Source organism: Pangasianodon hypophthalmus, chromosome 4 (genome assembly GCF_027358585.1).
Source record: "Pangasianodon hypophthalmus isolate fPanHyp1 chromosome 4, fPanHyp1.pri, whole genome shotgun sequence".
Taxonomy (NCBI): Eukaryota; Metazoa; Chordata; class Actinopteri; order Siluriformes; family Pangasiidae; genus Pangasianodon; species Pangasianodon hypophthalmus.
The window spans coordinates 1,802,359-1,826,262 of record NC_069713.1 but is presented as its reverse complement, the minus strand read 5'-3'; the positions used below and the strand labels follow the sequence as shown (position 1 = coordinate 1,826,262).

Below are 23,904 nucleotides of genomic sequence, written 5' to 3'. Positions count from 1 at the left end.
TGCTCTGTTTTTGAGGGTGAATTGATTTTTATGCATACTTTGTGATTTTTTTTAACTGTGTTGTAGGAGTGTATTGTAAATAAGAGAGTCTTTTTGTAATAAAAGTCTTGTTAAAATTAAAAAAAAAAATCTCTCTCTCACAGTCTCTCTCTTTGTTTCTCTTTCACACAGCCTGCGTGCATGTGTGTGTGTATTGTATATATGTGTGTATACTAATTCTAGGACGCCTTCTTTTGTATTTGTGTTATTAAAACACATTTCTCAGACCACACACACCGAGGTTGCGGCTTGGTGTTAAACACTCAGTGGTTTTTGAAATAGTTGGATTATTGTAGGTATTCCAAACTAGCAGTCCCTTCATTTACAAACTGGGTCGTGAGAGAAACTGAAAATCTCTCCTTCTGTTTTCCTTTTTTATTTTACAAATTGTTATTACAAATATCACTCTAACTACGAAGATTTTGTGTACTAATATTTTGAAATGTTACTCTGTGTCGCATGCAAACCACATTTAAATGAAGATTGTATGAGTTATTTTAGTCTTTTTGCCTTTTCTGACACTCTTTAGTAGTGTAGGAGTTCAGCCATAAAAATGGACAAATTTCTCATTCCTCAATAACATTGAGTGACTCAGACTCAGTGAAATAACAGTGAAAGAATCTTTTAAATTAGCAGTTATCAAAACCCTGATTAAAAAACCTGACCTCAGCCCCTGTAAATTGTCCAAATATAGGCCAATATCAAACCTCCCCTTTTCTCCAAGATCCTAGTAAAGGTTGTAGCACAGCAGCTATGCTCATACTCACTTAGGAATAACATTCATGAAATGTATCAGTCAGGATTTAGGCCTGATCATAGCACAGAGACAGCGCTGGTTAAAGTGGTAAATGACCTACTACTGGCCTCTGATCAGGGTTGTGTCTCCTTACTTGTGCTGCTTGACCTTATTGAAGCTTTTGATACCATTGATCATGCTATTTTCCTCGATAGACTAGAAAATGTTGTTGGCATTAAGGGAACGGCCTTCACGTAGTTATAGAAGGGATTTATTTATAATCGCACTATCGGGTGTCACCCAAATGAGGATGGGTTCCTTTTGAGTCTGGTTTTCTCTCAAGGCTTCTTTCTCATATCGTCTCAGGGAGTTTTTCCTCACCACCGTCACCTCTGTCTCACTCATTAGGGATAAATTTATAAGTTTAAAATTTATATCGTGAATTTATATATTTCTGTAAAGCTGCTTTGTGACAATGTCTATTGTTAAAAGTGCTATACAAATAAAATTGAATTGAATTGAATTGAAGAAAACAAACACACTGAAACATTTACTGAATATGGATTTACAAGCGTGAGGGTAAATAAAGAAAACCAAAACGCTTGGGCTCACACAAACTTCATGTCCATCTCAATTTTTTTCAAAAAAGTGTGTGAACCCCCATGTTAGGGTTGGATGTGTAGTGGAACAGAAGCTCAGAGTCATGTGATCAGACTTTTTGGAGTCGAGTAAATTAACACACTGCACTATATCCCCTGTGGAGAGTCCAATTAATCCTCGTTAAGCCTTAATTATGGTTGTGATTATGTCACAGGTCACCTGAGGTCATGTTTTCCTCAGAGCCACGACATGTCAAATGTAAAATGTTACCAAAAATTATATACGTTTGCAATTGTTTTTAGAAATTGCTAAAACACAAAAACTGCAGATGGAGAACTGTGTATCTAGTATTGAATTAACATGTATGAAAAATGCTCAGGTTGAGCATCTGCTGAGCCTGTATTGTGAATTCTGGATTGTGATTGGTCAGAAGGTGTTGATTAATTCTCTATAACAGCAGCTCTGACCGTAGTGCAGGTTTATATTAATGCGCTCGATCTAATACATTATCGTTTCTATAGTAACAGCTCATTCACAGGGATGTGTAGGGCAGGTATACAAGTAAGGAGAAATGTGTTTATGTAACATTTATGGAAGGAGTCTCCAGTGTCAGCGCTTTGTAACAGTCAGAGGTAAAGCTGTAACTGTAAGTTTTCCGACATCTTCAGGACAGAGGAGTTTACGCTTCTTTGCGGTTTCTCGGTAACATGCGGAAAAAGCTGCATTTTTTGTCTTATTAACTTCAAGAGAGAGAATAAAGAGACGCTGGTGAGGGAACGAGTGTTGCTATAATGTAAGCGAGAGCAAGAATTAATAACATTAAATGTAACTATAAATGGATTTTTAAAAATTGTGATGTTCTTTAATTAATAAAAAATTGTTGGTAAGTTTTGTTGGTAAGTTGCTGTGGAGTAAGAGGAATCAAACACTTAGGGACATGGTGTTTTAGGAAAATAATCAACTTTGAAGTGGTAATAGTAAAAATCCAGAACCCTACTGTCTATATAAATTATTTAGAAATATGAGGAGAGAGAAAAAAGAAAAAGACAGAAAGAGAAAGAAAGAGAGAGAGAGAGAGAGAGAGAGAGAGAATATTTGACCTTTAAAAGCCCATTAAGGATGAAAGTGACGTGACACAAAGTGAAAAGCCGAGATCAGGAGCTCTGATAGAGTCTCTGAAAGCATGTTTTATGTGAAAAAGCTCCAGCGTGCTGTCACTCTGTGTATTCTGTAATTACCCACAATTCCACCGGTGAATTAAACACTGGCTTTCACCAGGAGATCCCATCAGCATCAAAATAAGTCTCTTGATGTTTTGGGGAAAAAAATAAGCCAGGTTATAGAGAACAAAATCCATCATTGTAGATATTCTTATTTTAATTTTACTGAAAAAAAAACAATGTACTTGTCTTATTTGCGTCCAATCAAATGATTGATGTCACCCAGATCTGGTGTGTATTAACTTAGCTTAGCTTAGCTTAGCTTAGCTTAACCGCTCCTTTTGCTCTGAAACACATGGTGACTCGCAAAAGTTAGCAAGATACTCAGAAATGTAGCTACAGCTTAGCAGTAAATTAGCTAGTGCTACTGTTTTGCATTGAATATACAGTATTTCATTTAAAAGATGACATTCGGCTCGAGAAACTCGACTGCTGCCATGACGATGCTGTATTTTTACTCCATTTTCTCTCAGTGTTCATTTCAGCTCATTTAAAATTAATTTCTTTTTTGTTTTTTTTTAATCAAAATATTCACCTTTTCTAAAATGTTCACTAACCCTAACCCTAACCCTAGTGTTACTTTTTGTCATCATTCTATTCAAGCCAGTGACCGGGTAACTCCATGTTCACACTAGAAGGTGACAAGTCGTTTGTAGTTTTATCGCTTGTGGGCGTGGCCTGTCCAGCATTTTTTTTTAGTTCTGATGACAAACTATAGTAGCTATATATAATATCTTCTAAAGCTAAATAAATTACACATTAATCAGTGTGAAAATCAGTTGTGTGATTTATGTTTTTTGAGCTCAGTTTCATATTAGCATCGTTCTTAGATTAGATTAGCAAAGCGAGCTAACTGTACTAGCTAAGGACGCTCACCAGAGACACCAACGATCTCTGCTGCTTCCTTACAAGCTTTATTTTATTTGGCAACATCGCTGTACACATTTAATAAGAGCTCGTATATGACAGGTCCATTCGAGGCATCATTCCAGACAGTTTTTTTGGAGTTGTATTTGATTTGCATAGAATTGAGGAAATGGCTGAAATTGTGGCTCCGTGTTGAGAACGTAATGAGAAAATGAACAAGCAGAGAGGGCTTTGCGGAAAAGTAGGACTATATGGAACAGTGGCAAAAAGAGGAGACCAAAACGTAATATTCTGGCCTTGGCACGTTTGGTGGAAACTCAACACTGCTCATCACCCTGAGAACACCATCCCTACAGTGAAGCATGGTGGTGCTAGCATCGTGTTGTAGGGATTCTTTTATTCAGCAGGGAAACTGGGTGGATCTGACTACAGAACAATCCTTGAAGAACTCCAATCTGAGTGAGATGTGAGAATTGCTGCTCACCACCAACAAAAAAACTGCACCTTGAAATGTTAGACGTGTTATGAAGCTGTAAAATCTCACTGAAGTCCATTTCAGTTCCAGTTTTTACACTACAAAATGTGGGCCAGTTTGAGGGGGTGAATACTTATGCACAGCACTGTGTATTGATGAATAAATTGACTATCGGTGTGTGAGCTTAAAGGCTCAGGGTTAGATGGGTTTATCAGAGTGAAACACAACAGAGAGCAAAAACAGAACAGACGAAGAAAAGAGACGAAGAGAAGAAGCGTGACAGATGAGTTTATTGAGTGAAATACAGAGACAAGATAAAGCATTAACACAGAGAGATAGAGAGAGAGAGAGACAGATACAGACAGAGAGACAGGAAGAGAAACAGACAGAGAGAGACAGACAGATGTAGAGTTTTAGCCTGTCTCGTTCTGAGCACTCTGATTGGTCGGTTCGTCTTCCTCGTTGAGAGCAGGAAGTTGATTAGCGTCACGAGTCTGCACATGCTCAGAGAGGGTACGAATCACTGAGGGGTCAAACACACACAAACAGAGAGAGAGGGAGAGAGAGAGAGAGGGATGGATGGAAGGAAACTCAGAAAAAGAAGAATAGATAGTGTAAAGAGTTAGCAGAATGATCTAGCGTAAAGAGTACATTATTAAGATTGGTAGCATTTTTGGGTGCAGTATAATGCTCACAGTGCTCAACAAGATTTGTTAGCTTGTTTAGTGTGTGTGTGTGTGTGTGTGTGTGTGTGTGTGTGTGTGTGTGTGTTTTTACCTCCCGGTATCTCAGTGAGCTCGTTGAGAGGAGGAACCGTCTCCAGCGTGTTAGCGTAGCTCTTAGCTGCCTGTCTCTGAGCGTGACGAGCCTCGATCTCCTTCTTGGTGCGAGGAACTCGACATTTAAAGATGCAGCACAGAGTGATGACTGAAAAACACACAACACAGAGGAGGAATCTTTAAAAACACGTCAGTGTATAAAACCAAAACTAAAACCAGATTTAAAAATATTCTTTTATAAATACACATATGAAAAAGGTGTTGCTCATAAATCCACAGCTTAGTGTGCATTAGTATAAATTTAAACTCCATATAAACAATACATCACGTCAAATAACACTGCAGAACCTCTCACTGTAACATCCAATACATTATTCACTTTATCACATCTCACTCTTATTTATAGAAATAAGAAGAATTTCTTTATACTCTGTAAAATACACTTTAGATCCAGCTTTATTCTTAAGTGCAGTATTTTAATTCTCTCCAAAATACAATGCTTTACTTTTACTGTAATAACTACGCCTCTTTACAGTAACTGCAGTAACTACGCCGCTTTACAGTGATTGCAGTAACTACACAGCTTTACAGTAACTGCAGTAACTACGCCTCTTTACAGTAACTGCAGTAACTACGCCGCTTTACAGTAACTGCAGTAACTACGCCTCTTTACGGTAACTGCAGTAACTACGCAGATTTACGGTAACTGCAGTAACTATGCCGCTTTACGGTGACTGCAGTAACTACAGCGCTTTACGGTGACTGCAGTAACTACGCCGCTTTACAGTAACTGCAGTAACTACACAGCTTTACAGTGACTGCAGTAACTACACAGCTTTACAGTGACTGCAGTAACTACGCAGCTTTACAGTAACTGCAGTAACTACGCAGCTTTACAGTAACTGCAGTAACTACACAGCTTTACAGTGACTGCAGTAACTACACTGCTTTACAGTAACTGCGGTAACTACGCCTCTTTACAGTGACTGCAGTAACTACGCAGATTTACGGTAACTGCAGTAACTACGCAGGTTTACAGTGACTGCAGTAACTACGCCTCTTTACAGTGACTGCAGTAACTACACAGCTTTACAGTAACTGCAGTAACTACACAGCTTTACAGTAACTGCAGTAACTACGCCTCTTTACAGTAACTGCAGTAACTACGCAGCTTTACAGTAACTGCAGTAACTACGCAGCTTTACAGTAACTGCAGTAACTACGCCTCTTTACAGTAACTGCAGTAACTACGCCTCTTTACAGTAACTGCAGTAACTACGCAGGTTTACAGTGACTGCAGTAACTACGCCTCTTTACAGTGACTGCAGTAACTACGCCTCTTTACAGTAACTGCAGTAACTACGCCTCTTTACAGTAACTGCAGTAACTACTCAGGTTTACAGTAACTGCAGTAACTACGCCTCTTTACAGTAACTGCAGTAACTACGCAGGTTTACAGTGACTGCAGTAACTACGCCTCTTTACAGTAACTGCAGTAACTACGCCTCTTTACAGTAACTGCAGTAACTACGCCTCTTTACAGTAACTGCAGTAACTACGCCTCTTTACAGTAACTGCAGTAACTACGCAGGTTTACAGTGACTGCAGTAACTACGCCTCTTTACAGTAACTGCAGTAACTATGCCGCTTTACGGTGACCGCAGTAACTACGCAGCTTTGTGGTGACTGCAGTAACTACAGCGCTTTACAGTAACTGCAGTAACTACAGCGCTTTACAGTAACTGCAGTAACTACGCCTCTTTACAGTAACTGCAGTAACTATGCCGCTTTACGGTGACCGCAGTAACTACGCAGCTTTGTGGTGACTGCAGTAACTACAGCGCTTTACAGTAACTGCAGTAACTACAGCGCTTTACAGTAACTGCAGTAACTACGCCGCTTTACAGTAACTGCAGTAACTACGCCTCTTTACAGTAACTGCAGTAACTATGCCGCTTTACGGTGACTGCAGTAACTACACAGCTTTACAGTAACTGCAGTAACTACACAGCTTTACAGTAACTGCAGTAACTACGCCTCTTTACAGTAACTGCAGTAACTACGCAGGTTTACAGTGACTGCAGTAACTACGCCTCTTTACAGTAACTGCAGTAACTACGCCGCTTTACAGTAACTGCAGTAACTACGCCTCTTTACGGTAACTGCAGTAACTACGCCGCTTTACGGTGACCGCAGTAACTACGCAGCTTTACAGTAACTGCAGTAACTACGCCTCTTTACAGTAACTGCAGTAACTACGCAGGTTTACAGTGACTGCAGTAACTACGCCTCTTTACAGTAACTGCAGTAACTACGCCTCTTTACAGTAACTGCAGTAACTACGCAGGTTTACAGTGACTGCAGTAACTACGCCTCTTTACAGTAACTGCAGTAACTACGCCGCTTTACAGTAACTGCAGTAACTACGCCTCTTTACAGTAACTGCAGTAACTACACAGCTTTACAGTAACTGCAGTAACTACGCCGCTTTACAGTGATTGCAGTAACTACACAGCTTTACAGTAACTGCAGTAACTACGCCTCTTTACAGTAACTGCAGTAACTACGCCGCTTTACAGTAACTGCAGTAACTACGCCTCTTTACGGTAACTGCAGTAACTACGCAGATTTACGGTAACTGCAGTAACTATGCCGCTTTACGGTGACTGCAGTAACTACAGCGCTTTACGGTGACTGCAGTAACTACGCCGCTTTACAGTAACTGCAGTAACTACACAGCTTTACAGTGACTGCAGTAACTACACAGCTTTACAGTGACTGCAGTAACTACGCAGCTTTACAGTAACTGCAGTAACTACGCAGCTTTACAGTAACTGCAGTAACTACACAGCTTTACAGTAACTGCAGTAACTACACAGCTTTACAGTGACTGCAGTAACTACACTGCTTTACAGTAACTGCGGTAACTACGCCTCTTTACAGTGACTGCAGTAACTACGCAGATTTACGGTAACTGCAGTAACTACGCAGGTTTACAGTGACTGCAGTAACTACGCCTCTTTACAGTGACTGCAGTAACTACACAGCTTTACAGTAACTGCAGTAACTACACAGCTTTACAGTAACTGCAGTAACTACGCCTCTTTACAGTAACTGCAGTAACTACGCAGCTTTACAGTAACTGCAGTAACTACGCCTCTTTACAGTAACTGCAGTAACTACGCCTCTTTACAGTAACTGCAGTAACTACGCAGGTTTACAGTGACTGCAGTAACTACGCCTCTTTACAGTGACTGCAGTAACTACGCCTCTTTACAGTAACTGCAGTAACTACGCCTCTTTACAGTAACTGCAGTAACTACTCAGGTTTACAGTAACTGCAGTAACTACGCCTCTTTACAGTAACTGCAGTAACTACGCAGGTTTACAGTGACTGCAGTAACTACGCCTCTTTACAGTAACTGCAGTAACTACACAGCTTTACAGTGACTGCAGTAACTACACTGCTTTACAGTAACTGCGGTAACTACGCCTCTTTACAGTGACTGCAGTAACTACGCAGATTTACGGTAACTGCAGTAACTACGCAGGTTTACAGTAACTGCAGTAACTACGCCTCTTTACAGTGACTGCAGTAACTACACAGCTTTACAGTAACTGCAGTAACTACGCCTCTTTACAGTAACTGCAGTAACTACGCAGCTTTACAGTAACTGCAGTAACTACGCAGCTTTACAGTAACTGCAGTAACTACGCCTCTTTACAGTAACTGCAGTAACTACGCCTCTTTACAGTAACTGCAGTAACTACGCAGGTTTACAGTGACTGCAGTAACTACGCCTCTTTACAGTAACTGCAGTAACTACGCCTCTTTACAGTAACTGCAGTAACTACGCCTCTTTACAGTAACTGCAGTAACTACGCAGGTTTACAGTGACTGCAGTAACTACGCCTCTTTACAGTAACTGCAGTAACTACGCCGCTTTACAGTAACTGCAGTTACTACGCCTCTTTACAGTAACTGCAGTAACTACACAGCTTTACAGTGACTGCAGTAACTACGCCGCTTTACAGTGATTGCAGTAACTACACAGCTTTACAGTAACTGCAGTAACTACGCCTCTTTACAGTAACTGCAGTAACTACGCCGCTTTACAGTAACTGCAGTAACTACGCCTCTTTACGGTAACTGCAGTAACTACGCAGATTTACGGTAACTGCAGTAACTATGCCGCTTTACGGTGACTGCAGTAACTACAGCGCTTTACGGTGACTGCAGTAACTACGCCGCTTTACAGTAACTGCAGTAACTACACAGCTTTACAGTGACTGCAGTAACTACACAGCTTTACAGTGACTGCAGTAACTACGCAGCTTTACAGTAACTGCAGTAACTACGCAGCTTTACAGTAACTGCAGTAACTACACAGCTTTACAGTAACTGCAGTAACTACACAGCTTTACAGTGACTGCAGTAACTACACTGCTTTACAGTAACTGCGGTAACTACGCCTCTTTACAGTGACTGCAGTAACTACGCAGATTTACGGTAACTGCAGTAACTACGCAGGTTTACAGTGACTGCAGTAACTACGCCTCTTTACAGTGACTGCAGTAACTACACAGCTTTACAGTAACTGCAGTAACTACACAGCTTTACAGTAACTGCAATAACTACGCCTCTTTACAGTAACTGCAGTAACTACGCAGCTTTACAGTAACTGCAGTAACTACGCCTCTTTACAGTAACTGCAGTAACTACGCCTCTTTACAGTGACTGCAGTAACTACACAGCTTTACAGTAACTGCAGTAACTACACAGCTTTACAGTAACTGCAATAACTACGCCTCTTTACAGTAACTGCAGTAACTACGCAGCTTTACAGTAACTGCAGTAACTACGCCTCTTTACAGTAACTGCAGTAACTACGCCTCTTTACAGTAACTGCAGTAACTACGCCTCTTTACAGTGACTGCAGTAACTACGCCTCTTTACAGTGACTGCAGTAACTACGCCTCTTTACAGTAACTGCAGTAACTACGCCTCTTTACAGTAACTGCAGTAACTACTCAGGTTTACAGTAACTGCAGTAACTACGCCTCTTTACAGTAACTGCAGTAACTACGCAGGTTTACAGTGACTGCAGTAACTACGCCTCTTTACAGTAACTGCAGTAACTACACAGCTTTACAGTGACTGCAGTAACTACACTGCTTTACAGTAACTGCGGTAACTACGCCTCTTTACAGTGACTGCAGTAACTACGCAGATTTACGGTAACTGCAGTAACTACGCAGGTTTACAGTAACTGCAGTAACTACGCCTCTTTACAGTGACTGCAGTAACTACACAGCTTTACAGTAACTGCAGTAACTACGCCTCTTTACAGTAACTGCAGTAACTACGCAGCTTTACAGTAACTGCAGTAACTACGCAGCTTTACAGTAACTGCAGTAACTACGCCTCTTTACAGTAACTGCAGTAACTACGCCTCTTTACAGTAACTGCAGTAACTACGCAGGTTTACAGTGACTGCAGTAACTACGCCTCTTTACAGTAACTGCAGTAACTACGCCTCTTTACAGTAACTGCAGTAACTACGCCTCTTTACAGTAACTGCAGTAACTACGCAGGTTTACAGTAACTGCAGTAACTACGCCTCTTTACAGTAACTGCAGTAACTACGCAGGTTTACAGTGACTGCAGTAACTACGCCTCTTTACAGTAACTGCAGTAACTACGCAGGTTTACAGTGACTGCAGTAACTACGCCTCTTTACAGTAACTGCAGTAACTACGCAGGTTTACAGTGACTGCAGTAACTACGCCTCTTTACAGTAACTGCAGTAACTATGCCGCTTTACGGTGACCGCAGTAACTACGCAGCTTTGTGGTGACTGCAGTAACTACAGCGCTTTACAGTAACTGCAGTAACTACAGCGCTTTACAGTAACTGCAGTAACTACGCCTCTTTACAGTAACTGCAGTAACTATGCCGCTTTACGGTGACCGCAGTAACTACGCAGCTTTGTGGTGACTGCAGTAACTACAGCGCTTTACAGTAACTGCAGTAACTACAGCGCTTTACAGTAACTGCAGTAACTACGCCGCTTTACAGTAACTGCAGTAACTACGCCTCTTTACAGTAACTGCAGTAACTATGCCGCTTTACGGTGACTGCAGTAACTACACAGCTTTACAGTAACTGCAGTAACTACACAGCTTTACAGTAACTGCAGTAACTACGCCTCTTTACAGTAACTGCAGTAACTACGCAGGTTTACAGTGACTGCAGTAACTACGCCTCTTTACAGTAACTGCAGTAACTACGCCGCTTTACAGTAACTGCAGTAACTACGCCTCTTTACGGTAACTGCAGTAACTACGCCGCTTTACGGTGACCGCAGTAACTACACAGCTTTACAGTAACTGCAGTAACTACGCCTCTTTACAGTAACTGCAGTAACTACGCAGGTTTACAGTGACTGCAGTAACTACGCCTCTTTACAGTAACTGCAGTAACTACGCCGCTTTACAGTAACTGCAGTAACTACGCCTCTTTACGGTAACTGCAGTAACTATGCCGCTTTACGGTGACCGCAGTAACTACGCAGCTTTGCGGTGACTGCAGTAACTACAGCGCTTTACGGTAACTGCAGTAACTACAGCGCTTTACAGTAACTGCAGTAACTACGCCTCTTTACAGTGACTGCAGTAACTACGCCGCTTTACAGTGACTGCAGTAACTACGCCGCTTTACGGTGACTGCAGTAACTACACAGCTTTACAGTAACTGCAGTAACTACACAGCTTTACAGTAACTGCAGTAACTACGCAGCTTTACAGTGACTGCAGTAACTACATAGCTTTACAGTGACTGCAGTAACTACGCAGCTTTACAGTAACTGCAGTAACTACGCAGCTTTACAGTAACTGCAGTAACTACGCAGCTTTACAGTGACTGCAGTAACTACACTGCTTTACAGTGACTGCAGTAACTACGCAGCTTTACAGTAACTGCAGTAACTACGCAGCTTTACAGTGACTGCAGTAACTACGCCGCTTTACAGTGACTGCAGTAACTACACAGCTTTACAGTGACTGCAGTAACTACGCCGCTTTACAGTGACTGCAGTAACTACGCCGCTTTACAGTGACTGCAGTAACTACGCAGCTTTACAGTAACTGCAGTAACTACGCAGCTTTACAGTAACTGCAGTAACTACACAGCTTTACAGTAACTGCAGTAACTACGCAGCTTTATAGTAACTGCAGTAACTACACAGCTTTACAGTGACTGCAGTAACTACACAGCTTTACAGTGACTGCAGTAACTACACAGCTTTACAGTAACTGCAGTAACTACACAGCTTTACAGTGACTGCAGTAACTACAGCGCTTTACAGTAACTGCAGTAACTACGCTGCTTTACAGTAACTGCAGTAACTACACAGCTTTACAGTAACTGCAGTAACTACAGAGCTTTACAGTAACTGCAGTAACTAGGAATAAAGGAATAAAATTAAATAAAAGAATAAAAAAAAATAAAGGAATAAAAATTAAAATAAAGAAAGAAAGAATAATAAAGATGAATGTAAACAATGAATCAAAGAAAATGAAGAAGGAAGACACTAAAGAAAGTTTTAAATAAACACAAATATATAAACAAACAAACAAACTATAACAAAGGGATCATAGGAGCAATGCCAAAATCATGAACACAGAAACATACATACATACATACATACATACATACATTAAATAAATAAATAAATAAATAAATAAATAAATGGTTGGAACATAAAGAGGTAAATGTCACAAACAAACACAAGAAAGTGAAAAAAGAAGAAACCAAAAACATGAACATTTTAGAAAACGAAGAAAGAGTTAAAAAACTAAAAAAAAACAACCAACCAACAATAATTAAGAATTAAGAATAATGTGTAAGGAATAAGGAATAAAACTGTTTTTAAAAACAAACAAACAAACAAACACACAACAAAGACAAACAAACAAACAAATAAATAAATTAATGGTTGGAAGATAAAAAGGGAAGTATCATAAATGAACCCTTGAAAGAGAAAAAAGAAGAAAGCCAAAAACATGAACATGTTAGAAAATGAAGAGTTAAAAACAAAACTAAAAAAACAACCAACCAACCACACAAACAAACAAACAAACAGGCTGAAACATTAAGAATAACGCATAAGGAATAACAAATAAAAATATTTTTTAAATGCAAACAAACAAATAAACAAGCAAATAAATAAATAAATAGTTAAATAGTTAAAGACGATAAAGAGGCAAATGTCACAAACCAAGAAAGACAAAAACATGAACATTTTAGAAAACGAAGAGTTAAAAACAAAACTAAAAAAAAACAACCAACAGGCTGAAACATTAAGAATGATGCGTAAGGAATAACTAATAAAAAATGTTTTTAAAACACAAACAAATAAAAACAAACAAACAAACAAACAAATAAATAAATAAATGTTGTAACATATACAGTAACAGGAATTATTGTGACCCAAAATAATCAGAAGTTATTTTTTCTCCAGGTTTTTTCCCTCTGTAATCAGACAGTAGCAGCTCTGTCCGATTGCCTGTTCAGTGTGGATGGAGAGCGCATGGAGAAAGGGATCAGTAATCGCAGTAAGATGGCAGTAAGTGGAGGATGGAAGTGTCTCAGCAGGACGTGTGTGTAGGAGCGTGACGAGACGTCCGAGTGGAGACATGTCTTTATTTACACAGGAGTTGATCAAAGCCGAGCTCACGCTGAGAGCTCAAACGGCTCCACTCTGAAACCCTACACTTTCTATTCAGATCAGGCGTAACAGAGCTCGCGCTCGGAGTGTCACCGTCTAATCAGACAACAGCGAGCGGGTCGATACGGTAACTACGGCGATGAGATGGTCTCATCTGGCCTGGAGATCGAAGACACATCAGAGGAACCTCAACATCACTTCACCTTCAACACAACACGTTCTGAAACCGGCCGCATAGACTCCAGAACATTCCCTACATTAACTATTACTCAATTACAATTAAAATCAATTTCAATTAATCACAGTTATACCATTATATAATTATACCATGGTTACCACGGTAACATCTCAGTGCCAGTTATTTTGCTCTGTTCTTGTTGTATTTCATGAAAATATTTCCTCTTACTGTAACCTGTAAACAATTAAATATTGTATCGACCTAGCCTAAGCTCGGGAATGTTAGAGCATAACCATGACAACAAGTATAAATGGTGCTAAGTGGTTCAGGCTAGGTTGATATTTATGCTTACAATAAAATTTAATATTTAAAAAAATTAATTATTTACAGTCTACAGCGAATGAAAATGTTCATAAGCTCTGCCCTTATTGACTCAGAGATGTCACTCAGCAATATCAGGTAAAAAAAAATGTTTCTTTTTTAAAAAAAATATTGTAATAAATTGGTAACAAGCAAGATTCCTGATTAGACGGCTGTCTCATTATTGTAAAGAGACTTACTGATGGCGAGGATAAACATGGAGAAAATCCCCACGACCTGCCAGAGACGAAGTCCCCAGAACACAACGGTCTCCGAGGTGATGGGGTCCGGCTTCGGCGGGGGGTCTGTGGGCAAGAGCTGAGAGACAGGGAGAGAGAGAGAGAGAGAGAGAGAGACAGAGAGAGAGAGAGAGAGACAGGGGACAGAGAGACAGGGAGAGAGAGACAGGGGACAGAGAGACAGGGAGAGAGAGAGAGAGAGAGAGACAGGGGACAGAGAGACAGGGAGAGAGAGAGACAGAGAGAGAGAGACAGGGGAGAAGGGACAGGGAGAGAGAGAGACAGGGGACAGAGAGACAGGGAGAGAAAAAGAGACGGGGAGAGAGTGAGACAGGGAGAGAGAGAGAGACAGGGAGAGAGAAAGAGACAGGGAAGAGAGACAGGGAGAGAGAGAGAGACAGGGGACAGAGAGACAGGGAGAGAGAGAGAGACAGGGGAGAGAGAGAGACAGGGAGAGAGAGAGAGACAGGGGACAGAGAAAGAGAGAGACAGGGAGAGAGAGACAGGGGAGAAGGGACAGGGAGAGAGAGAGACAGGGGACAGAGAGACAGGGAGAGAAAAAGAGACGGGGAGAGAGTGAGACAGGGAGAGAGAGAGAGACAGGGAGAGAGAAAGAGACAGGGAAGAGAGACAGGGAGAGAGAGAGAGACAGGGGACAGAGAGACAGGGAGAGAGAAAGAGACAGGGGAGAGAGAGAGACAGGGAGAGAGAGAGAGACAGGGGACAGAGAAAGAGAGAGACAGGGAGAGAGAGAGAGACAGGGAGAGAGAGAGAGACAGGGAGAGAGAAAGAGACAGGGAAGAGAGACAGGGAGAGAGAGAGAGACAGGGGACAGAGAGACAGGGTGAGAGAGAGAGACAGGGGACAGAGAGACAGGGTGAGAGAGAGAGACAGGGGACAGAGAGACAGGGTGAGAGAGAGAGACAGGGGACAGAGAGACAGGGAGAGACAGGAGAAACGAGGAGAGAGACAGGGGGAGAGAGACAGGGTGAGAGAGACAGGGGAGAGAGAGACAGGGGACAGAGAGACAGGGAGAGACAGGAGAAACGAGGAGAGAGACAGGGGGAGAGAGACAGGGTGAGAGAGACAGGGGAGAGAGAGACAGGGGACAGAGAGACAGGGTGAGAGAGAGAGACAGGGGACAGAGAGACAGGGAGAGACAGGAGAAACGAGGAGAGAGACAGGGTGAGAGAGACAGGGGAGAGAGAGACAGGGGAGAGAGAGACAGGGTGAGAGAGAGAGACAGGGGACAGAGAGACAGGGAGAGACAGGAGAAACGAGGAGAGAGACAGGGGGAGAGAGACAGGGTGAGAGAGACAGGGGAGAGAGAGACAGGGGAGAGACAGGAGAAATGAGGAGAGAGAGAGAGACAGGGTGAGAGAGACAGAAGAGAGAGAGACAGGAGAGAGAGAGAGACAGGAGAGAGAGAGGTGAAGTAATTACTTTAGCTAATATATAACACAGGATGATAAAATTTTCAATCCATTACAGTTGTTTTAATTTGCATCATTAGTGAATATTTAAGTCTTGTTATTGGAAAGATGTTAAAGAGATCCGTCTTCCGTCTGCGTCTGAAGTGGACATAACCGCTCTGTCTCGTTGTCATGGTTACACATATTACAGGTGGCTTGAAGGAGGTTTTATATCTCACGCCCGCGGTTACAGGAAGAAAGCAGAGGAACACGCTGAGCGCTGCTACGACACTCATCTAAAATCTACCAATAGGAGGACGGCTAACTCACGGTACAGCTATACGGTAGCAGCAATGGAGAAACATAAACGAAACATGCTAATGGACAGAAAAAAATCCCCTCAAAGCTCACCGTGAAGAGCGAAGGAATAGTCTTTAATAAAGCCCTGAAATTGAACAGAGTAGTATGAGGAGCTGTATGATGTCATTACACCAAGAGAATGAGAAAACTGGAAAACAGAAAACAGAAAACGACTGAGCCTTTAAAAAACACAACGCCATGCGGAGCTGGTGACTTCAAAGCTAATGAAGATGAGGAAAACTTTTTTCATTTTCCTGGAATAATATGATTAAGACATTAAGCTGGTTAACACGGAGTGTGTTTTGAAAAGCCCAGGGCCCTGAGAAGGTTAAGCTGGAAACGTGACATTTCTCAGCACCAACATCAAACCCTCCACAGGCAGAATGAGCGAGTGCTTTATTCTCGGGGTTTAATCACCACAGAACTCACGGGCCTCTGTTCCATCAGTCTTTCTTCTACGCTTTCTATCATCTCTTTGTGTTTAAATGTCAGGTGATGGAGCTCTGAAAAAGAAGTTAAAATCTCTGAGGATGTGTGAGGATCCATGTGTGAGAGGTTTGTATACAAAATCTACAATCCAGCCGTGTGATGTTAAACAGGCCAGGGGCAGGGGCAGGGGCAGGGTCAGGAACAGGGTCAGGGTCAGGAGCAGGGGCAGGGGCAGGGGCAGGAGCAGGGGCAGGGGCAGGGGCAGGGTTAGGGGCAGGGTTGGGGGTGGGGGCAGGGGCAGGGGCAGGATTTGGGCCAGGAGCAGGGTCAGGGGTAGGGGTTTGGAGGGAGTTTCAGGGCAGGGGTAGGGGCAGGGGCAGGTTCAGGGGCAGGTTCAGGGGCAGGGGCAGGTTCAGGGGCAGGGTTAGGGGCAGGGGTAGGGTCAGGGTCAGGGTCAGGGGTAGGTTCAGGGTCAGGGTCAGGGTCGGGGGCAGGAGCAGGGTCGGGGGCAGGAGCAGGGTCAGGGGTAGGGGCAGGGTCAGGGGCAGGGGTAAGGGTAGGGTCAGGGGCAGGGGTAAGGGTAGGGTCAGGGTCAGGGGCAGGGGCAGGGGCAGGAGCAGGGTCAGGGATAGGGGCAGGGTCAGGGGCAGGGGCAGGGGCAGGGGTAAGGGTAAGGGTAGGGATAGGGGCAGGGGCAGGGTCAGGGGCAGGGGCAGGGGTAAGGGTAGGGTCAGGGGCAGGGGCAGGGGCAGGGGCAGGGGCAGGGGTAGGGGTAGGGGTAGGGGCAGGGTCAGGGGCAGGTCAGAAAGGAACAGGCGCTTGGGGTAAAAAATGCCACTGAAAATGACCAAAATGCCCCAGATATTTAAAATATAAGGGGAAAAAAGCCCTTGTAGTTAATTCCTGTTTCATTAGGAACATTTGGTATACTATATATACTAAATATTAAGACCAACCTCAGTTAATTCACATGATATTTCTGAAATCTCTGCACGTTTTTTTTTTAATCTTTGTTGTGAGTCACGCAGTTATGTGAGTGTTGTTATTTCGCAGCAAAGATGGAGCGGTTTTTGATTAAAAAAGAATAAAAACAGCCATTCAAACTTGGACACTCCATCAAACACTCCAACAGCACAAAAACCAGAGACATCCACTGAAAATATCTACTATCCAGTTGTGGAAAATGGACTGGCTCGAGACCGCAACTCATGCTAACGGTGATCTGGCTATCTTCTACAAGTGGTTTAATATACATTTAATTACATTAAAATTACATATTTGATGACCATGAAAAATATACTAAGTAATTAACTGTTATGGAAAATGTTTCTTTAGCTTGGGTGACACTGTGTGTTTTATGCAATAATAAATGCCCCTGAAAATCAACTCCAGAAGGCAAATATCACCCCTTAATATAAAAGTTAATTTCTGACCCTGAGCCAGGGTCAAACACAATCATCCACAAGATTCAAAGGGCAAATTCAAAGAGCGAGGCAAAGACAATGAGGCGATAACGATACACAGGTTCAGGACTCAGAGTTGGCAAGACTTCGCAATGAACATAATGAACCATGTGCTTTATATAGCCAGCGAACAGGAAGGGAGAAGTGTGTGTGATACCCGAGGAGGAGGAGCCTGTAGAATTGAGGAGACAGTGCCCTCTGGTGGCGTGGTGGAGATACGGTGACAACCATAAACGCTAGTGGAGTTAGCCACACCTACCACAAGCAGAGACTTCTCTACAACGTCAGCAGGTTGTTGGATGAAGAACATCCAGCTCAGGTTAGAACCAGTAGGTCAGGTTCTAAGATTACCGAATACTGAATTTGTTATTTGAAGCTCCTGAGAGGAAGAGAGCGAGGTTTGATAAGTACCTTCAGCTTTGTGGAGCAAAATGGTTAAAACAGTCACTTCCTGTCACCTTTAAGTACCGAAATGTACGCGAGCATGAAAACAGCACAGGTTCAGTTTGAGAAGATGCTGGTGCTCCATGAACATCATCCTGATGGAGCTCCAGAACATCATCCTGATGTAGTTTGGTCCAGGAAGGTAACCCACAGGATTCCACCTAAAGAAAAGTCATACACACGTCACGTGACCTGAAGAATCACGTGAGTCAACCATTTTATCTTTATTCTTTTTTTTTTAAATGCAGTGTATGTGGTTTTATTTCATACACGGCATTGTTTAATGTCTTTAATTTTTCATCACATTCTGAGGCAGATGATTTATTTCTACATTCAGGAAAATATGGAAAATTACGAAAGCAAAACAAAACAAAACAAAAAAATTTATTGGAAAAAAATGAAAAATGAAAATGTTAATTAAAAACTATGAAAGTAAAATAAAATAAATTAATAAAATAAATAAAATAAAAAGTTAATTAAAAAAACAATAAATGAAAACAAAACATTAATTTATAAAATTATAAAAAAGACAAAAAGTTAAAAAAACTATTAAAGTAAAATAAAAAGTTTATTTATAAAAAATATTATTCATTATAATTTCTATAAAAAAGTTTTTACAAAAAAACTATGTAAGTGAAGCAAGAAGTTAATTTTTAAAAAATTCTGTAAAAGTTAAAGAAAGAGTTTATTTTAAAAGAAAGCCTTATTGACCACACGGGCAGAAAATTTATAACATCTGAAAGAAAGAGAAAGAAAAAGATGGAGGAGAAATTTGTAAGGAAAAAGAAAGAGAAATGGTAGATACACACACAGAGCTTGTCTATACAGACACACACACACACACACACACACACCTTTTCTATACACACACAGAGCTTGTCTACACACACACACACACACACACACACACACACCTTTTCTATACACACATAGAACTTGTCTACGCGCACACACACACACACACACACACCTTTTCTATACACACATAGAGCTTGTCTACACACACACACACACACACACACACACCTTTTCTATACACACATAGAGCTCGTCTACACACACACACACACACACACACCTTTTCTGTACACACACACACCAGTTTATTGTGTTTATTTTCATCATGGAGTCGATTCTAATCAGTTTAGTGTGGAAGCGAATCCTCGGCTGATGCTCAGTGGATCTCTCACGATTTCTGCGCTTCCACCTTTAACATACAGCCGCTGTTTCCGTGACAACATAAACTATTTTACAAAAAGAACATTTACAATTATTTTAATTTTTTTATTAAATTTTTTTATGTTTTATCATTTTGATTTCAGTTGTCTTTCAATGTAGTATGTTTTATTTTATTATTTTTTCTTAAACATTGAAAATCGTAATGTAGATCATGGTTAAGTGTGTAATTATTATTATTATTATTATTATTATTACTATTATTATTATTATTAATAGTAGTAGCATTGCATAAATATTAAGTATTAAATATTAGAATATAAATATAAATATAATTAAAATAACAATTATTAAATTAAATAAAAACATAATTCTAAAACAAAACCTAAAAAAAACATTTATTGTTTTTCTTCTTTTTTTGGTAAATTAAATATTAATACAGTAAAATAAATGTAGATCATTGAATTAAATAATTTATGTAATATAAAAATTTAAGAAACACCTGCAGTTCATCTGGTGGAGATGTTCACGCGCTAACGCTAACACGGATTAAAACAAGGCTAATCACCACAATCATGCTAACATGCATTCCTAAATGCTCATAATCATCTAATAAATTAACACATTTCATTTAACGAAGCAACTACTTGCTAATTAAAATGCTGAAAACTCATTAACGCGCCACACACACACACACACACACACACACACGCATCAGTCGTGAAAAACAAACCCAACAGCGAGCGCTAATCTAAAATTGCACAGCTTTCCTGTTATAGCAGATTACTGGGGTTTACAGCATCATGTGATTTAGCTGTGTGTGTGTGTGTGTGTGTGTGTGTGTTGCATGGTTGACTAAATGTGTAACATGTAACACACCAGAGCAACCTGCAGCGTGAAGCAATGACCTGCTGAAGACTTCTGAACAAATTTAACCTATTTTTGATCATTTTATATGTATATATATATATATATATGTATGTATATATATATACAATCAATCGGTTATGTCCATAGGCAGTTACATTTAATAGGTTAAATATGAATAGAAAAAGTGTAAAAAAAAATAGAAAAAAGAAATCTTTCTTCATCGTCTCCTCCAGCTTCATCCCTCAATCATCTACAACCATCTAGAAATTTCTAAAACCTTTGCACCTTTCATTAACACTGAAACATCTAGCTAACACTCTGGACCACCACTCTAGAACCCTCAGAACCCTTCTAGATGATCAGGAACCATTCAACACACTTTACATCTCCAGAACATTCTAGAAAACCTTCTACAAGATTGTTTAGCATGCCCACAACTTCTGGCATTGAGAACTTCCTAGAAATGTTCTTGGAGAACCCCAAACCCCATTGATACATTCTAAATCTCTAGCCTGTGGGGTTCTCTTGGGAACCACTAGAGAACATGTGGCCTGTATGTAGGGCCCTGATGAGAACATGTGGCCCTGATGAGAACATGTGGCCTGTATGTAGGGCCCTGATGAGTGGTTAGAGAACTTTATGAGCTCCAAACTCAACACCAAACTGATCTTTCAAGAAACATTCAGAACATTCTAGAAATACTGAAAGTTAAGAACACTATAAAGATCTCTTGGAGAACCCCAAACTCCTTTGATACATTCGAAATCTCTAGCCCGTAGGGTTCTCTTGGTAATGTTCTAGAACAGTGGGAACCAACTGAGAATGGGAACCACTGTTCTAGAACATGTGGAATGTATGTAGAACCCTGATGAGTGGTTAGAGAACTGTTCTAGAACTTTATAAACTCCAAACTGAACACCAGGCTGATCTTTCAAGAAACATTCAGAACATTCTAGAAATACTGAAAGCTAAGAACACTATAGAGATCTTCTGAAGAACCCCAAATCCCTTCTCAATCATTAGCATATGCTGTTCTCTTGGTAGTGCTCTAGAACAAAGGCTCTAAAAACCAGTCCTCAGGGCCTCAGTTGGAGAACCAATGTTCTAGAACATGTGGAACAGATGGGAGGGATCCTGAGGACTGGTTTGAGCTCCATTGTTCTAGAACACTACACCAACTTCTACAACAGCCTTCGGAATACCATTCTAGAACCTTCTTACCACTCTAGAACCCCTTTAGAACTCTATAAAGCCTTCTAGAACCCTACCTACTAAACCTACTATTAAATGTGGATCTTTATAGAACCATTTTTTCATGAAGGTGTTTTTTTTTTTATTTCTCAGAGTTACTGAAGCTCTGAATATCTGCAGTATCGTAAGTATTTTTTCTCTCGTGTGGAAACCAGCGATCGCGTTTATCCGACGCAGAACCGATGCGTACCAACACGCCATCTGCCGCCGCTGCATTGTCTTTTCCTCTGTTCCTGTTCTAATGGTTCTGTGGCGGTTTTACTGCCGGCTGCAGCTGTCGGGGTATTTTAACTGTGTTCTTGTTATGGAGGAAGAGGAAGAGGAAGAGGAGGAAGAAAGGATGATTAGAGGAAGAAGAGTCTTACCGCTGGATCAGGGACTTGGGCAGCAGCGTTGAAGACGTAATGGGAAACCAGAACCGCTCCGGCACTCACCACGGCCGGAACCAGTGCTGGAGGAGGATGTGTGGGCCAGTCCATCGCCATTCTCTCCCTCTCTCTCTCTCTCTCTCTCTCTCTCTCTGTCTCTCTCTCCACTCGTTCCACCTCTCCCTCTCTCCCTCTCTCCCTCTGCAGCAGCAGGTTGATTGATAGTCCGACAGGGTGAAAGTGGCACCCTTCCTCCTCTCCTTTATTCTCTTTTCTTCTTTTCTTCTCCTCTTTTCACTCGTCCTCTTCTCTGCTACCTCCTCCACCTTCCTCCTCCTCCTCTTCTCTCTGTTCTTCCTCACAGACGAGAGCCTCGTGTCCCACTGCCAGCCTGCTGCTGAACGGCCATTAATTAATTAACGGCCCGGTGTCATTTACAGCCTGCGCCGCAGGGGATTGTGGGAGTTTTACGGCGGGGGTGGAGGAGGGGCTGGGAGATGGAGGGAGCAGAAAGAGGAGTGAGGTGTCAGGTGTCATGTTTGGACTTGTATTGATCGTGTGTTGTGATAAAATGACATCGTCGTCACGTATAAACTCGTACGATGTGATCTTTCACTACATCCGTCTCCAGCCTACAGAACACAAACTGATCACTTATAACTGATTATTAAACGTATTTATTCGTTTAATTATTTATTATTAATTTTTTTTTTTACATTGTCTTCATTTTTTCTTCATGTTTTCTTGTTTTATCTTTTTTTTTCTTTCTTTGATTCCTTCATTATATTTACTTCTTTTAAAACTTTTAAAACTGTTTCTACACTGAAATAATCACAATCAGAACATTTCAAAGAAAAACAAGTTGGAAAGTTTCTTTATTTCTTCCAGTTACATTTTTTCTGGGTTTTAAATTTTTTTTCAGAGGGTTTGGGGGTAAAAACTGCTCCATTAATGCTGCTCCATTCACACTTTACGTTTTTACATGTTTACGTTTTTACAGAAACAACATTCTTATAAGTCTTGTATCAGCTAATTAACTTTATTTTTATTATTATCCGTAAGGAGAAGGCTGTTTGTCTTCACTGCAGCTTTGGAGGAAAAAATCAAGAGAATCACAGACCAGTGAACGTCCCAAACATACACGCTCTTATTTACAGTTACTTTGGAATATTGGTGATTAAATATTTTCTACTCAGCATGTCGGAAATTTCATCGTATTCACTTGCTAACAAGATGAATTTTTAACTTTCACTTCATTTGCTTTTCTTGCTTGTGCCTCAACCTGCAAGCTGATTGGTCAGGAGGTAAAAAAAAAAAAAGCACTTGACGTCACATCGCTCTTTTCTGAAAAGTTGTTCGATGTGACCAAACAAACACCATCAGCAGGGAAACGTTTCTCATATGATTTCATTTTTTAAAAAGTGTCAAAGCTCCATAACGCCATGGTGACACTAGCTGGTTATGTGTCTCTCGTGTTACTTGTAGTTTGTCTCCTGTGGGCGTGGCCTGTCCAGCCACACAAATGAAATAACGGAGTGAAAATCTGTTGTTTAATTCACGTTACGTGATCAGCTTCGTTCTCAGATTAAATTAGTAAAGCGAGCTAACTGTACTAGCTACGTACGCTCACTCATCAGAGACACCAACAATCTCTGCTATTTCCTTCCAAGCTTTACTTTTCTTCATAATATTTCTATACACATTTTATAAGAACTTACAAATAAGTTAAATTAAGAACTTATTAAAAAACTAATAAGACACGATGAGACGATTTTTCTTCCATTTTTTGCGTGAACTAATTGCAGGTAGGAACTAACGTTGTGAACGGAGAACTGAAAAAAATGCTCAGAAAAGACAATTGCTTGGATTTGTTAGAGATTAGAGAGTCATTATAGCCATTACAAGAAAA

General features: G+C 41.0%; 1 protein-coding gene across 1 annotated transcript; it reads right to left on the bottom strand.

The window, feature by feature from the left end:
* Positions 1-4,214: 4,214 nt before the first annotated feature.
* Positions 4,215-22,429, bottom strand: tmie (transmembrane inner ear). The gene is made up of 4 exons (XM_026910272.3): positions 21,993-22,429; positions 14,184-14,301; positions 4,715-4,864; positions 4,215-4,460 (listed from the first exon to the last, which is right to left on the bottom strand). The coding sequence occupies exons 1-4, from the start codon at positions 22,110-22,112 to the stop codon at positions 4,351-4,353; spliced, it is 498 nt and encodes a 165-aa protein (XP_026766073.1). The 5' UTR covers positions 22,113-22,429; the 3' UTR covers positions 4,215-4,350.
* Positions 22,430-23,904: the final 1,475 nt, after the last annotated feature.

Excerpts from the sequence above, each read along its gene's own strand:
- tmie (XM_026910272.3), bottom strand. The coding sequence starts at position 22,112 with ATGGCGATGGACTGGCCCACACATCCTCCTCCAGCACTGGTTCCGGCC. Across the intron at positions 14,302-21,992 it reads CCCAAGTCCCTGATCCAGCG|CTCTTGCCCACAGACCCCCC; the intron begins GTAAGACTCTTC and ends CCTGTCTCTCAG. Across the intron at positions 4,865-14,183 it reads CATGTTTATCCTCGCCATCA|TCATCACTCTGTGCTGCATC; the intron begins GTAAGTCTCTTT and ends TGTGTTTTTCAG.